General features: G+C 39.7%; 1 protein-coding gene across 5 annotated transcripts in view; it reads left to right on the top strand.

The window, feature by feature from the left end:
• The first annotated feature begins 1,457 nt into the window (after positions 1–1,457).
• NR1H4 (nuclear receptor subfamily 1 group H member 4) overlaps positions 1,458–14,630 on the top strand; it is a 55,371-nt gene continuing 42,198 nt past the window's right edge. For 3 of the 5 annotated variants that reach the window (XM_060112737.1, XM_060112736.1, XM_060112734.1), the window contains exon 1: positions 1,458–1,536. In XM_060112737.1, the coding sequence (XP_059968720.1) occupies positions 1,458–1,536 (79 nt within the window). Of the gene's footprint in view, positions 1,537–10,874; positions 10,984–14,630 lie in introns of those variants that run through there. The other 2 variants (XM_060112733.1, XM_060112732.1) reach the window with 1 other exon arrangement.

Genomic DNA, 14,630 nt, shown 5'->3' with positions numbered 1-14,630 from the left:
CTCATCTTTGCCTTCATCAACAGCTTTTAAGTTAATATGTAATCATCTATGTATTCCTGTGATTGTTTTTTAATGTCTTTATTCCTCATTAAGCTTGATGTCATAGATTTTGGATGATTTTTTTTCCTTTAACCATTTTATTTCCAAAGATCCAACACAGAGGTTAGTTCAGAGTAAGTCCTCAATAAATATTTGTTGAAAACATGAATAAATGAATGAACACAGCAAATGTAGTCTGGTGTATTACCTTACCATCAGCCAGATGTCTGCTTGAGCTGTCACTTCTGCTTGAGCTGGAACATTTTGCTGAGTGAGGGAGAAAGAAATAGAGACATGAATAGTAGGGAAGTTCTAATGAAATAAATATTTGTCCAAAAAAAACCCTGTATTCTTTTTCTGAGTAGCAAGTATAAGTAGGCATTTGTAAACGAAATGATTTCTTGGTGGAGATAGGATGAAAGGTTTAAAAAATCATCCTCAGAAAACAGCCTTGGAAAAAGGTTCTGATAGCATACATTTTCATTATTCAACTTTTCTCATTACTTTTTCAGGGAGGTAGGAGACATTGGAAGGAAGGAAGAAAGGAAGGAAGGAAGGAGGGAGGGAAGGAAGGAAAGAAAGAAGGAAGGAAGGAAGGAAAGAAGAAAACAAGACCTAGAGATATAGCTAGAAGTGAACACTGCATCTCTTGGATTTTTGGATGCATTCTGGACATCTCCTCAGGATGAAACTTCAGACATTTTGGTGAGATTTACCACATTTTTTTTACCACAATTTCTTTTACCCTAGTTAAATATATGACCAAGGTAGACCATGAGAGTGAAAATGCAAGCCCCTGAAATTTTCTCTAAAAGGCGAAATTAAAGATGATCTTGGGTGAACACTTTTTGAATTTTTTATCTGCTAATATGATGCCTACTCGACTTAAGAAAGAAGGAAGGAAGGAAGTTGTCTTGAACCACTGTTGTGTCTTTGCAAAGACCTGTTCAACTTTAGAATAAAATTTAAGATAATAAATCATCAATTCATCCCATTTTAATCAAGGCTTTTATATCTGTTTCTGTTTTTTCTACATGTAAAAGAATTAAAGACATAACTAAAATATCATCATATCTTGCCCAAATCTCCCAAGTGCTGAAACAAATGAAAACATATGGTGTTTTCCCAGATAAATTAGAGAGTATCTATTCTGAAAGCATATATCTTAGATATTTGTAAGTCCAAATGAGGTATAAAAATGGTAAATGTTGAGGAAAGATATGTACAGAAAAGCTATGATAAAATGTCTACAAAGGGAGCCATATGTGCTTTTTAAAATTAGCTTGCTCTCTCTCTCTCCCTCTCTTTCATAATCACCTCCCTACCCTCCCCAAACACTCTATGTATTTATTTACCTTTCAGGGGATTTTTTTGAAGACCACCATAACGAAGATACATTCTCAAACAGAAAAGTTTGGATGGGATCAAAAATGAATCTCATTGAACACTCCCACTTACCTGCCACAGATGAATTTTCTCTTTCTGACAATTTATTTGGTAAGTTGTCAAGTTCATTTGAATATTAGCAAAAACAAACTGCAGTTTGGACATACATAAGAAAAAAAAACCTGACTAAGTCCAACAGAGAGTCCAGAAAATTTTTTTGTTCCTTCTAAGTACTCAATAGATGTTAACTACTATGCAGGGTTAGAGGTAAATCGGACCTTGGATTCATTGAACCTAATGGTTTTTTTTTTTATAGATGAGGACTGCAAGACTCAGGGAGCTTTGTGACTTGTCCAAGGCCATGAGGCTAGATAATTAACAGAGCTGGGAGTAGAAATGCATTCCTGTTCTAGGGCTAATTCTCATATTATTATAGCCTGTACTAAATTATGAAATCAAGATTCTTATGGTTTAATATTATACCTATTAAAGTCTGAGCTTACTTAGGTTATAGCTCTGCAATAGGTTTCCTTTCCACCATTCTTCTGGTGCTGGGGGAAATATGGCACAGTGTCAGGATTAGTCATTTAAGCTGGATTGAGGACAAATTGTACTAAGTTGTTTTCAGTAGATCTGTAACTAGATGATACCATAAAATGATCTATTGCTCCACTTTATGCATTTATAAAATAACATCTCATTATAAAGAGTCTGAAGTGAGAACATCAGCAAAATGCCAGCAGGGGCAATATTTTGGGTGGGGCAGGGCAGCTCTCTGCCGCGCTTAAAATAATTCCCTTCTGCCTTATAACTCTGCTGGGAGCCTTGGATGCTCCCAGTTTTTCACTCTATATTAATATATCAACCATGATTGATGATGATAGTGAAAATGCAAACACTTGAAATTCACAAAATTCAATGTGTTAAGGCACGATCCCCTATTTGCTTGCAGAAATCCCTGGGAGACATTAATCAATAGGATAAATGATTACCTACTAGTCATTAGCATTAGTGTGCAATGGTTTATCAGGTCATTTCCAAGGAGGGGTCATTATTTTATTATCTATTTACATGTCTACCAGCCGCCATTCAGTATAAGAGTATCTAAGGACAGTGACTGTATTTCATTAATCCTAGTATGTACTTGATAAATAAGAATCAAATAATAAATAATAGAGGGAAGGAGAAAAGAGGTTTAGGGGAAAAAGAGATGTTTATCAGTAACTCTCAGAGAGATCAAAGGCAGCAGTTATTATTTTTGCAATGCTAGTTCTCAGACATACTTGCTACATCTTATTCCTTCCAGTTGGCTTCTCTTCATCCTGAGGATACAGTCAGGGGCAGTGGGACACCTACCTCCATGTCTGGACACTTGACCATTTGCTCCTGGCCTACCCTTCTATGGGTCCTTAAAAAAATCAATGTATGGACATCTTTATAATTTGTGATCTACTCATCAGAATTCATAGGATGATTAGGACTGTAGGTGCATATCACAGACTAAAGAAAATTACACTTGAGATGATTTTTTTCACATATAAACTCCATTTCCTGCTCTGAAATTTTACGACTGCATCTTAAGATCTCCAAATCTAAACTCTGGTGTCATCATTATTAAACAAATCCATTCAGCTCTAATTTGTATATACATCAAGAGCAAAGGGTAAGATCTTTCTTACAAACTAGCCCACTTTAAGCAAGCCCATCAGGTTGAAAGTTGACCTCAGTTGTCATGAGGTGAAATAGATGTAAGTAGATAGAGAAAAAATTGTGAAGGAGCTGTCAAGTTAGAAGCATCTGAAAATGATTGCTAAGGAAGCACCGTGGTCCATGCTTTCTTTCAGTGGTGCTGTTCCCTCATCCCTCCTTTGCTGGACCACATTCTTATACAGTTTCCTAACACTTCTTTTAAGGTTTCTTAGAATATATAGCACAAGATGCATAAGCTGCAATGCATAGCTGTTATTCCCAGCTGGAGCGGTTTCCTCAAATCTTCATCTGGTCCACCTCTCTTGGGAAACTAATCAGAGCCATGTGACCATTGGGACTCCTTTTCTTCTTCCCCATTAAGTTCTAGAGCCAGGTCTAAGCACTTTTTTCCCCATGCCTCTTTCCCCCAGGGGAAAACATACCTGCACTAAAGGTCCACCAAAGGGGAGGACAAAGAGTATTTTGACCCCTTTATTCCTCCTGCCCACCTTCTTTTATGTCCTGATGACACTGATGGATTCTATGGACCTCCCACCCTGAGCTTCGGGCACAGAGCCCCAGGGAAAGGACTGTGGCTCATGGATGAGCAGCCCACGGTGCCTAACTCACCACTCCTAGATCCTGAGATGTGCCCGAGAGTCAGAAGTGTTAACCCATGGACTCAATTAGCCAGAGAGCTGTACTCTTTTCCAGTGGTCTAACTGTAATCAAAAATAGCCATCATGTTGTTATAACAAGGGCAAGTGAGGTTTACTGTATTGCATATGGATGGCTATAATTTCTTCCAACCAAACATTGAACACTAACCATATGCTGGATGTTGGAATAAAGCAGGGAAGAAGACAGGAAAAGAAACAGGCAAAGCAATGAGTAAATGAAATAATATCAGGTAGTGGTAAGTGCTATGGAAACAACAAAACAGGGTGATGTCATAGTGACTGGAAGAATGAGGCTGTTCTAACTGGTGTGGTCAGGGGAGGCCTCTGGGGAGTTGACAACTGAGCGGAGAAAGACAGAGCCAAAGAGAACATTCTAGGTGGAAGAAATAGCAAATGCAAAGGCCCAAAGTCTAGAATGACTTGGAAGGGGCTTGTCTTCTCATTTTTATTTAGGCAAGTTGAAAGAGTCTAGAGAACTGGCTCTGGACCCCATATTTCCATTAATCAGCGCTGGTAAAAGGAGATTATTAGGCTGGGAATTCTAGAACCAACCTAGAATTAGCATTTGAGTCCACAAATTGCTACAGTTTTCGTGTCAGGAGGTGGTGACTTGGACCCAGTGGTACTCACCTGACATGACATGACTTTCAAGGTGGTCCTGGGCATGGTCCCCCTTCCTGCAGGTTACTCTAAAGGCCATAATTAAATCCCAAGACACTGGGATTTAATTTAAGACATGGAGAAGGTGACATAAAGATTACTCAACAAATACTGATGTGCACTCACTAATGGGCTGTGGAGACATTAATGACCTCTTGAGTGAGGCCTTTCAGCTGCTTCTAGAGAGGGCTGTGGACCCCTCACTCTCTAAAGGCTTTGCTCAAGAAGGGGAAGCAGCTCCACCCATATAATGGTTACCCTGAAAAGCAGAGTCTGAGGCAATGACTTGTGTGCAGGCAGTTTATGTGAGAGGTCATCCCAGGGAGCAGAAGCAAAGGACTGGGGTGATGAGACAGGGAAGGAGGGAAAACCAAGACGAGATGAATTATGAAGATCACTGCTGTGGGCAAGGGGAGCTTGATTCCACTGGGAGAAGCTGAAAGAAGTGTCCACTGAGGCACCGGGCATGGGGGCAGTTATTAACCGACCTCTGGCTCCCATTGGTTGAGGGTCGCCCTTGGGGGCATTAACTTCCCTGCACTTCTGGGCTGTGCTTCTGCTGCTCCCAATGGAATCAAGCCAAGTGGTCTCCTGTGGCATTGGAGAAGCTCTGGGGAGAAAGCAAAGAGATGTGCAGCAGAGTGCCAATGGAAAGTGAGTCTGAGCTTGCACGTGATTATCTGCTACAGCTGCAGCTGACATGAGAGGTGGGTCCAAGGATGTGCATCATCACCAGAGGGGCTGCCACACAGTATTAATGTGATTTCCCCCCAAAATCAATTGGAATGTTTAAAGGAAAGCTAAGATGGGTGGGGTGGTAGGTGAGGGGAAAAGGTGGAGATTTGCTCTATAGCTCTGTTTTCTTAGGCTGGCCCTTGTAGAAAAGAAGGAAAGAAACTTAGAATAGAATTACAGAGATGATGGGCTTCTCTGGTGGTGCAGTGGTTGGGAGTCCGCCTGCCGATGCAGGGGACACGGGTTCCTGCCCCAGTCCGGGAAGATCCCACATGCCGCGGAGCCGCTAGGCCCGTGAGCCATGGCCGCTGAGCCTGCGCGTCCGGAGCCTGTGCTCCGCAACGGGAGAGGCCACAGCAGTGAGAGGCCCACGTACTGCCAAAAAAAAAAAAAAAAAGAAAGAAAGAAAGAATCCCAGAGATGGGGCTGGAGTCACCTTGTGAGGTCCTTTTAACTTATTCTGCTGCCACATCCCTAACAAATCCAGATGGGAATCTAGCTCATTGGTAACTCAATCCACATGCAGAACGCAGGATGGAAGGACGTGGTGACCTAAGAGAGACAAGTCTGCTTTCCTTTGGGAGATCCTGAAAGCCGGGAAACTTGGTCAAAGATTAATTTAGTGGGTTAATAAAGGCTTCTCTGATGAATGAAGAAGGCAGGTTCTTATGCAATTAGTGCATAATAAAAGGTAATAATGACAAAGTCCACAGCTTCCCATGGTTTAACATAGTGAATAGGTAGAATGTGGCATGTTAATTAAAATCTATGTATCCTTTAAGCAAACTGTGGTTTAAGAACTAAAGAAAAAAAATCACAGAATTTTAAAGACTCAGTAAATAGAAAAGTATTCTAATAATAGCACAGAATAAGCAAGAAAAGGTACAATCTTATGTTCCCGTACCAAATGTTTCCAGTACAATGGGTCCAGTTCCTTTAGCTTGGTGATACTGGGAAACGTTCAATGAATGTGAGTGGAAATAAGCAATGAAATTGAAAGAAATAAAGTCTCAGAGGCAGCTGAGACTCTCTGAACTTCAGTTTTCTCCCCTGTAAAATGGGAATAATAATGACATTCACTTCACAGTTTGTTGGAGGATTGAATGGCTGTGTGGAAAGTGTTCTGTAAATCTCAAGGCATCATAAAGTAGTATCGCTACTCCAGGGTTTGAAATGTAGTTGTTATTATTTAAATTGTTAGAATGATAAACACCACTCTACTTATTAAAGGGAGGAAGTTCTGTTAATCTTATCATTGTTGAGTGCTAAGAATTTTCAAGGAGCCAACAAAACCCAACAATATGGAACTAAATTTCTGGGTGCTCTAAGAAAAAAACACATGTTCTATCTCACCTTGGCATTACAGCATTGCTAACAACAGCTATGGAATCCACATTTTTGTATAATTTTTATTATTGTTTCTAGTAGTCTTTCCAAAGCCCCATTCTGAATGAGGCCTAGCAAGGGGCAGGAGGGCAGATTCTATATAATCCTATTCACTCCCACTTCATTTCCTTTAGCTACTTCTCATAACGTTATGCTTTTCTCAGCTGTTGATGCTCATTTTCTCTGGGTAGCTTTATTTTTATTGGAATCTGGTTCTTGCCTATGTCTTTTGCTTAAATTAAAAGAATCTTTCAGATGGTACAGAATCAGCTGGATGTTTTAAAATACAATTAAAGGTCTTGAGCTGCAGTGTTGTGTAATATTTCTGACATTTGATTTCAAGTCTTTTCCCATCTCACTGAGTTTAACACAAGTGAATGTAGTTCTGACTTGATGGGTCAATCAAAGCCAAAAGTTTCCAGAAGGTGGAAAGATACCACTGTCTCAGACAAAATGGAAGGTTGCTTTAGCATAATTTAAATATTTTGTCATGGGCTTCCCTGGTGGCGCAGTGGTTGAGAGTCCGCCTGCCGATGCAGGGGACACGGGTTCGTGCCCCGGTCCGGGAAGATCCCACATGCCGCGGAGCAGCTGGGCCCATGAGCCATGGCTGCTGAGCCTGCGTGTCCGGAGTCTGTGCTCCGTAACGGGAGAGGCCACAGCAGTGAGAGGCCTGCAAAAAAAAAAAATAATAATAATAATATATTTTGTCACTACCATTTCTTATCCATATCTTTTCCACAGATTGAAGCAGTCTCTAAGATTTTTTACCAATTACCTGTGGCTTTGGTTTTTGATCTCCCAGGATTCTCAGATCTGGTGCTCTTGTTAGTGAGGTTAAGAAATGGGAGAAGGAAAAGAAATATCAGAAGAGCCTTTCCTTATGACAACATAAATTACTGCTTCTTTTAGATAGGGCATGCATAGTTTGGAAAATGCATGCAATGAGATGCATGTTGGCCAGCTAGTGGGCAAATCCATTGCCATCCAGAGCCTGGTTCTCAACCTTGCAGGTTAAGAAACAGGTCTCAGGGGCTCTCAGAATAACCAAAACTGAGAAAGGTTGACTATGAAAACAGACTGCAAATTTATACATTTACAGTGATAAAAAATATTTGTGATCATAACAGCTACCATTTCTTGAGTGCTTTCTATATGTCAGGCATCATGCTAAGCACATTTTACATTTGTTAGTGGACTCTCATTCAATCCCATCTCTGCCATTTACTGGTATATGATCTTAGGCAAATTCTTTAACTTTGTGCAAGTTACTTGTCTTATTTAATAGAATTCTCAGAAGAATGCCTGGCACATTGTAAGTACTCTGTAACTATTTGCCATTAATATTAATTCTCATAACAGTCCTATAAGGTAGATACCATTACTATTCCCCTTTTACTGCTGAGAAAATGGAGATTTAAAAATGTTAAAGAATCTGCTGAATTTCCATAGATAGTAAATAGACAACCAAAATATAGTCAGGACAAGGAATCGGAATTGGATGATTATGGATTCAGGTTAAGAGAACACTCCTGTTCACCTTCTCAGTGGAGAAGGTCTTTCCAGTGAGATTATTTCACTCAAAATCTGTTAGCCAAGTCTATTCTCAGGGATAGTTCTCAGAACAGCATTGCCAGCATTTGCGCTGGGACTTCCCTATTTTTTATACTAACATATCTAATGCCCCTCCTTGCTGTGACTGGCATTTTATTCACATTGCCCCAAGTACCGTCTACAACAGTGCTGTCCAATAGAACTTTCTGTGGTGATAAAAATGTTCTAGATTTCCTTTGTCTAATGCAGTAACCACTAATCACACATGGCTACTGATGCTTAAAATGGGACTAGTGTAACTGAGGAACTGATTCTAATTTTACATAATTTAAATTAACTTAAATTTAAGTAGCCATATATGGTTAGTGGCTACTGTTTCAAATAGCACAGACCTGTAGGGGAAAAATGTACCTTGGGAAAAAAAAAAAATAGCACAAAGCAGTTGGTCCTCACTGCAAAAGAAGCAAAGGGATTCAATCAGTCTTGTTATGAGAACATCCTGTGTGAATTTCACTCAGCAACAAGGGTTTCCTGGATCAGCTAAATGATCCTGCTCATTTCATTTTTAGTATTGTAGTTTCTGAGGGCAACAGACAGGCTCATCTGTTTGACCAGTGAAAACCTCAGTAGAGAATTCTTGACATATAAAATTCAGAGGTAGTTTGTCCTGGTTCTTAGCCTTTGGGTAGCTCTTCCAGCTTAGAGTCCCTCAAGGCAAGTCTAGCTCTTGGGTTGTGAGGAGCGGAGAATGAGGTCAGAAGTAAACTGAGGACTGAGAACAGCTTTGCAAAGGCTGATTCTTGGTTGAGCAATCAAAGCTGAAATACACCTAGGAACCAGCACTCTTTCCTTTTTCTTGACCATTAGGGCAAGTGTACTTCAGTTTTTCCACCACAAGGTTTTGAGTGAGAAGACCTTGGTTAAAGCCTTTGCTTCATCCCTTAATAGCTGGGTGACTTTAGACAAATCATTTAACTTCACTGAGTTGACCTTCCATGTCTGTAAAATAGGGTAAAAGATAGTGGGCATCATAAATTATACCTTCCTCAAAGGGTGCAAGTAAGGATCAGATGAGATCATGCATGTAGAACCACCTTGTAAACCCGTAAAGGCTGTAGAAATGGCTTAGCAGTGATGATCACGTTTATATAGATCACATTTGCCTTTTAAAACTGCTTTCACACTTATTATGTTATTTTATCTTCACAACGGGTTCATGAGGGGAGTGGAGCAGGAATTATGATCTCCGTTTTACCATCTGTTGATGTAGACAAATGAAGTCCGCAGAAGCTGAGAGACGGTCCTAAGGTGACACAGTGTGTCTGGTTGCATTATCCCTAAGCTCAACCCTGGACCTCCTGAGTCCTATTCTGAAGCCCTCCCTTCCAAAAAATACCCAACAGTCACAAGCTTGGTATCCACAAGTTATGCTGCAGAAATTATTCCTGCTCAGGAAGCAAGCCACCCTACAACAAGAGTCCAAGGCTAAATAATTATAATATCAGTATAATGATGATGGGTAGCCACACACTCTGCTAAGCATTTAATAAATATTATTTTATTTAATCCTCATAATAACTCTGAGGTTGTATGATTATCAGTCCCATTTTACAGATGAGGAAATTGAGGCAGAAAATGGTTCAGCTAGGGGCAGGACAGCAATAAAGCGCAGACATAGAGAATGGACTTGAGGACATGGGGAGGGGGAAGGGTAAGCTGAGATGAAGTGAGAGTGGCACGGACATATATACACTACCAGATGTAAAATAGACAGCTTGTGGGAAGCAGCCGCATAGCACAGGGAGATCAGCTTGTGCTCTGTGACCACCTAGAGGGGTGGGATAAGAAGGGTGGGAGGGAGACACAAGAGGAAGGGGTTATGCGGATATATGTATATGTATAGCTGATTCACTTTGTTATATAGCAGCAACTAACACAACAGTGTAAAGCAATTACACTCCAATAAAGATGTTAAAAAAAGAAAAGAAAATGGTTCAGGAATTTGTCCATGGTCCACAGAGCTAGTGAGTGACAAGGGAACTTACATGTATTAGTTTGCTAAGGCTGCTGTAATAAAATACCACAGACTGGGTGGCTTAAATGACAGAAATGTATTGTTTTACCATTCTGGAGGCTAGAAGTCCAAAATCAAGGTGTTAGCTGGGCGGGTTCTTTCTGAAGGCTGAGAGGGAAGGATCTGTTCCTGGCCTCTCTTCCTGGCTTGTAGATGACTTTTTCCTTGTGTATCTTCACATTGTCTTTTCTCTATGAGTTTCTGTCTCTGAAATACAAATTTCCCATTTGTATAACGACACCCGTCCTATGGGATTAGGAGGGGACACATTTCCACCCATAACACTGGATATAAACCCAAATTAGTTTACCTCACGCTGTTAAGTATTATGCTTTAATGCTTCCTGACATTACAAAATTATACCAATCTGTATCCTTTTGAGAGGAACGAATGTCAAGACGTAGAACATGGCATTTGACCCCCAAATCCACTTTTAGAGCCACTGAACAAAAATCTGTCCTCTAAAAATTCCTAAATTGGAACGTGCTCCCCAAAAATGTTATCTAAGAGACTGGTTTCCAGCTTACTAGGCAATTTGGCATCGAGGACTTTTCTCATAAACATTTACAAATATTCTGCTCGGTAATGAAGTTAATCAGTAAACCCCACAACCTCTGGCCTCTGTCACTCCTTACCTAGTCTCATTTTCAGTTGCTGTGAGTAAGCTAAGAATGGTAATGCAGTTTCTGGAGTTAGAAAATCCAGGTCAAATTAGTCCTTGTCACAGCTGCACGTCGTTGGGATTTGCCATGGAAATTATGAGCATGAAGCCTGCTAAAGGTAGGCGGAGGTTCGCAGATGCTGGCGGTGGGGCTTCTGTAACTGGACTGAGGAAACATGGGGCACTTTTGCTTGAGATTCCAGTAACTTGAGATTCCAGTAACAGATCTCTGTCAAAGATGACTCAGTCAGAACCAGAAGACTGGGATGAGAAGCTGGGGTGGTGTGATTTCTGTAGGGTTCCAGGCAGGTGTGTATCTCACTGAGTCTAAATCTAAGTGTGTTTTCCCTATAATTCTTCACTGGATAGTGTGTAAAATTAGCACCATTCTTCCAAGTTAAACAGTAGGCAGTTCTAGCATTAATGCCTTGGACACTTGAAAAAACCTTTTAAAGTACATGATTTCATACAGTGTTTTTAAAATGGCAAGTCTCAGATCCCAGTGGGTCATGATATCTATTTTGTGACTTGTGACCAGCATTAAAAATTTAGAATAGAATAGAAAAGGAATACAATAGAAATGTCAGAGTGCCCGTCAAGAGGTAAGGATAAGTGTTATTTCACGGAAATTTTGTTTCAATTATTTATACATATGTATAAGTGTATATGGGGTAATGATATAAGATTTATTTCATACTATGCATTATGATGAGAAAAATAAAAAGAGATCAAAAAACATTAATTTACTGCACTAATTTCACAGTAGATTTCTCCCAATAGTCAATGGAAAATCAGATAAGTAAAGAGTTTACCTTTAAGCCCGCTTTGTTTTCTCTGAAGTAAAATATAGATTATAATTAAAACATAAACAGTATAATATAATGTTGTCTGTTTTAATATTTTTTTCAGAATAGAATCTTACCTTTTGAATTTCCAGCTAAAAGAGAAACTCAAATCATTTTTATAATAATTACAATTTTGAACATATTTCTGGTTGTAGACTTGGCAGCATGTTATTTTGTTTAAATGTGTTGTTTAAAAATGACTGACACTGTATTTTTTTTAATAAATTTATTTATTTTGGCTGCATTGGGTCTTTGTTGCTGCATGCGGGCTTTCTCTAGTTGTGGCGGGCGGGGGCTACTCTTCCTTATGGTGCGTGGGCTTCTCATTTTCTCATTGCAGTGGTTTCTCTTGTTGCAGAGCACGGGCTCTAGGCGAGCGGGCTTCAGAAGTTGTGGCATGCAGGCTCAGTAGTTGTGGCTCGCGGGCTCTAGAGCGCCGGCTCTGTAGTTGTGGTTCACGGGCTTATTTGCTCTGCGGCATGTGGTATCTTCCCGGACCGGGGTTCGAACCTGTGTCCCTTGCATTGGCAGGTGGATTCTTAACCACTGTGCCACCAGGGAAGCCCCTGACACTGTATTTAGAGATGGAAATTAGTTGGAAGGCTGCGGAAGTAAATTTTCCATCGTTTCAATTTAATAAACATTTATTAAAGATTTACACTGTGTCAGGCTTTTTGTAAGGTGCCAGGAATGAAGGAGAAAAGGGAATGTAATATATAGTAATCTAATGTATTCCCCAGGAGTTCACAGACTAACCACAACAACAAAAATGTATTGAATGTTTATGCTTAGGCACTATGCAGTTTACATTCTTTGTCTTAGTTTATCTTTATTGCAACCTTTCATCTAGATACTATATTTTGTTTCAATTACTATATTATCCCAGCTTTTCTTTAAAAAATTTTTATTGAAGTATAGCTGATTTACAATGTTGTGTTAGTTTCTGCTGTACAGCAGTGAATCAGGTATAGGTGTGCATATAGCCCCTCTTTTTTGGATTTCCTTTCCATTTAGGTCACCACAGAGCATTGAGTAGAGTTCCCTGTGCTGTACAGTAGGTTCTCATTAGTTATCTATTTTATACATAGTAGTGTATTATATTATCCCGGCTTTATAGAGGAAGGAACAGAAGCTTAAAGAAGTTCAATGTCTTTCCCAAGTTCATACATCTAGCAAGTTGCAGGCGAACTGAGTCCAGATTTGTCTACACAGAAGTGCTCGTGACGAGTATGTCCTACCACGTCAAATGATATAGTATGAAAGAGAAGCCTGGAAACCAACAAAAATGATGGTACATGTTTCTGAGTGCTGCAGTAGAAGTGTGTACAGAGGGTAGGAGGGATTAATTCTACCTAGGAAAACTTGGACAGGCCTCACAGAGGAGGTGATGGGTTGACAAACCAGGTGGGGAGAGGCACCAACATTACAAAGGCCTGGCACCAGGAATGGCACACAACTTCATAAACCAAGTCATATCATCTGTTAAGAAACCATGGATTGGGAAATAAAGGAAGGCCGAGAAGGCAATTTTTCCATTCATGAAACATTTCAACAAACATTCATGAAACATTTACTAGAATCAATGTTGTGCCAGGGCTGAAAAACTGGATATAATCTGAACCCTTTATCGGGCTCATCAGAAACTAACTATGGGTTTATGAAGAAGTGCCATCCTTTGTACATGAAACTGATTCTCCCATTTGGGTACACAGTGGTTCTGGTCACAAACTCCTTAGAGCTGCGCTGTCAGATATGGCAGTCATTAGCCACATGTAGCTATTTAATTTTAAATTTTAATTATTTAAAGTTACATAAAATGAAAAATTCATTTCCTCATTATTACTAGCCGTGTTTCAAATGTTCAATATTCCATTTGGTTAGCGGCTACCATGTTGAAAGGTATAGAATGCTTGCATCTCAGAAATTTCCCTTTGATGGTACTCCTTTAGAGAAACTAATAAATGCTGCCAAATGACCCTCTACCCAGAAAAATGTTGCTTCCCTTTACAGGGGGTCTCAGCCTCTCCTGGAGTCCATTCAAGTGTTCGCATTTAAGAACTCTTCCCTGAACTCCCATGGAGAATTTCTGTTATAAAGAAATCCAAATTCTCCTATTTCTTGATAAACTGATTCTTAAAAAAATCACTCATAAACTGTATTAAAATAGAAATGAATTTACCTTTTCCGAAAGTGCACTCTAAAGTTGACCTACCTTTGCCCTCTCCACATCTTATGCTCTGTCAGAAAATTCTGTATTTGTTTACTTGGTTTTATCCCAGCCCTTGACATACTCCCACCCCTCCTCACCCCAAACACACAAACAAGAGAAAGTCTGGGGCCTCTTCTATCTGTTTTCTATCTGTCTTGTTCACTGTTGTGTCCTCGGAACCTAGGACAGTGTCAGGAAAATTGTAAGTGTTCAATATATTTATAAGTGAAAGTAGTATCCTATAACTTATAGCATCAAGACTGATGTGTATTAATATTTACTAATTAACTAATTAACTATCATTACAATCAAGATTTTGCTAGGTTCTTTAGGAAACAAACATGTCTTTTTATGGCACTCCACTTATCAAAACTTTTTCTCAGAAGCTGTATCTTATACTCAGAATTACCTTATGAGATAGCAAAGCTGGGTGTTAGTATCCCCATTTTACAGAAGAAACAGAAAAATGTTAGGCAGTTGTTCAAGGTCTCACAGTCAGTTCATGGAAGTTATTCTTGTCCCACCATTTTGGAGGATGTTGTCCATGCTGGGGCTTTTTATTGTAAGTTGCCTGTATATTTATTGCCTCTACTCTGTGGAAATTTGGTGGGAACACTGTGAAATACTAGAAGTGGATGTGCTTTGGGAATAGAGGCATTATTTGATAATATTGTGTACTGATCTCATATTCTTACCCTGTTTTGTGTTGTTT

The sequence above is a fragment of the Mesoplodon densirostris genome, chromosome 11, assembly GCF_025265405.1.
Source record: "Mesoplodon densirostris isolate mMesDen1 chromosome 11, mMesDen1 primary haplotype, whole genome shotgun sequence".
NCBI classification, from domain to species: domain Eukaryota; kingdom Metazoa; phylum Chordata; class Mammalia; order Artiodactyla; family Ziphiidae; genus Mesoplodon; species Mesoplodon densirostris.
Note: the sequence above shows the minus strand (reverse complement) of the source record. Positions and strands in the feature narration are given on the sequence as shown.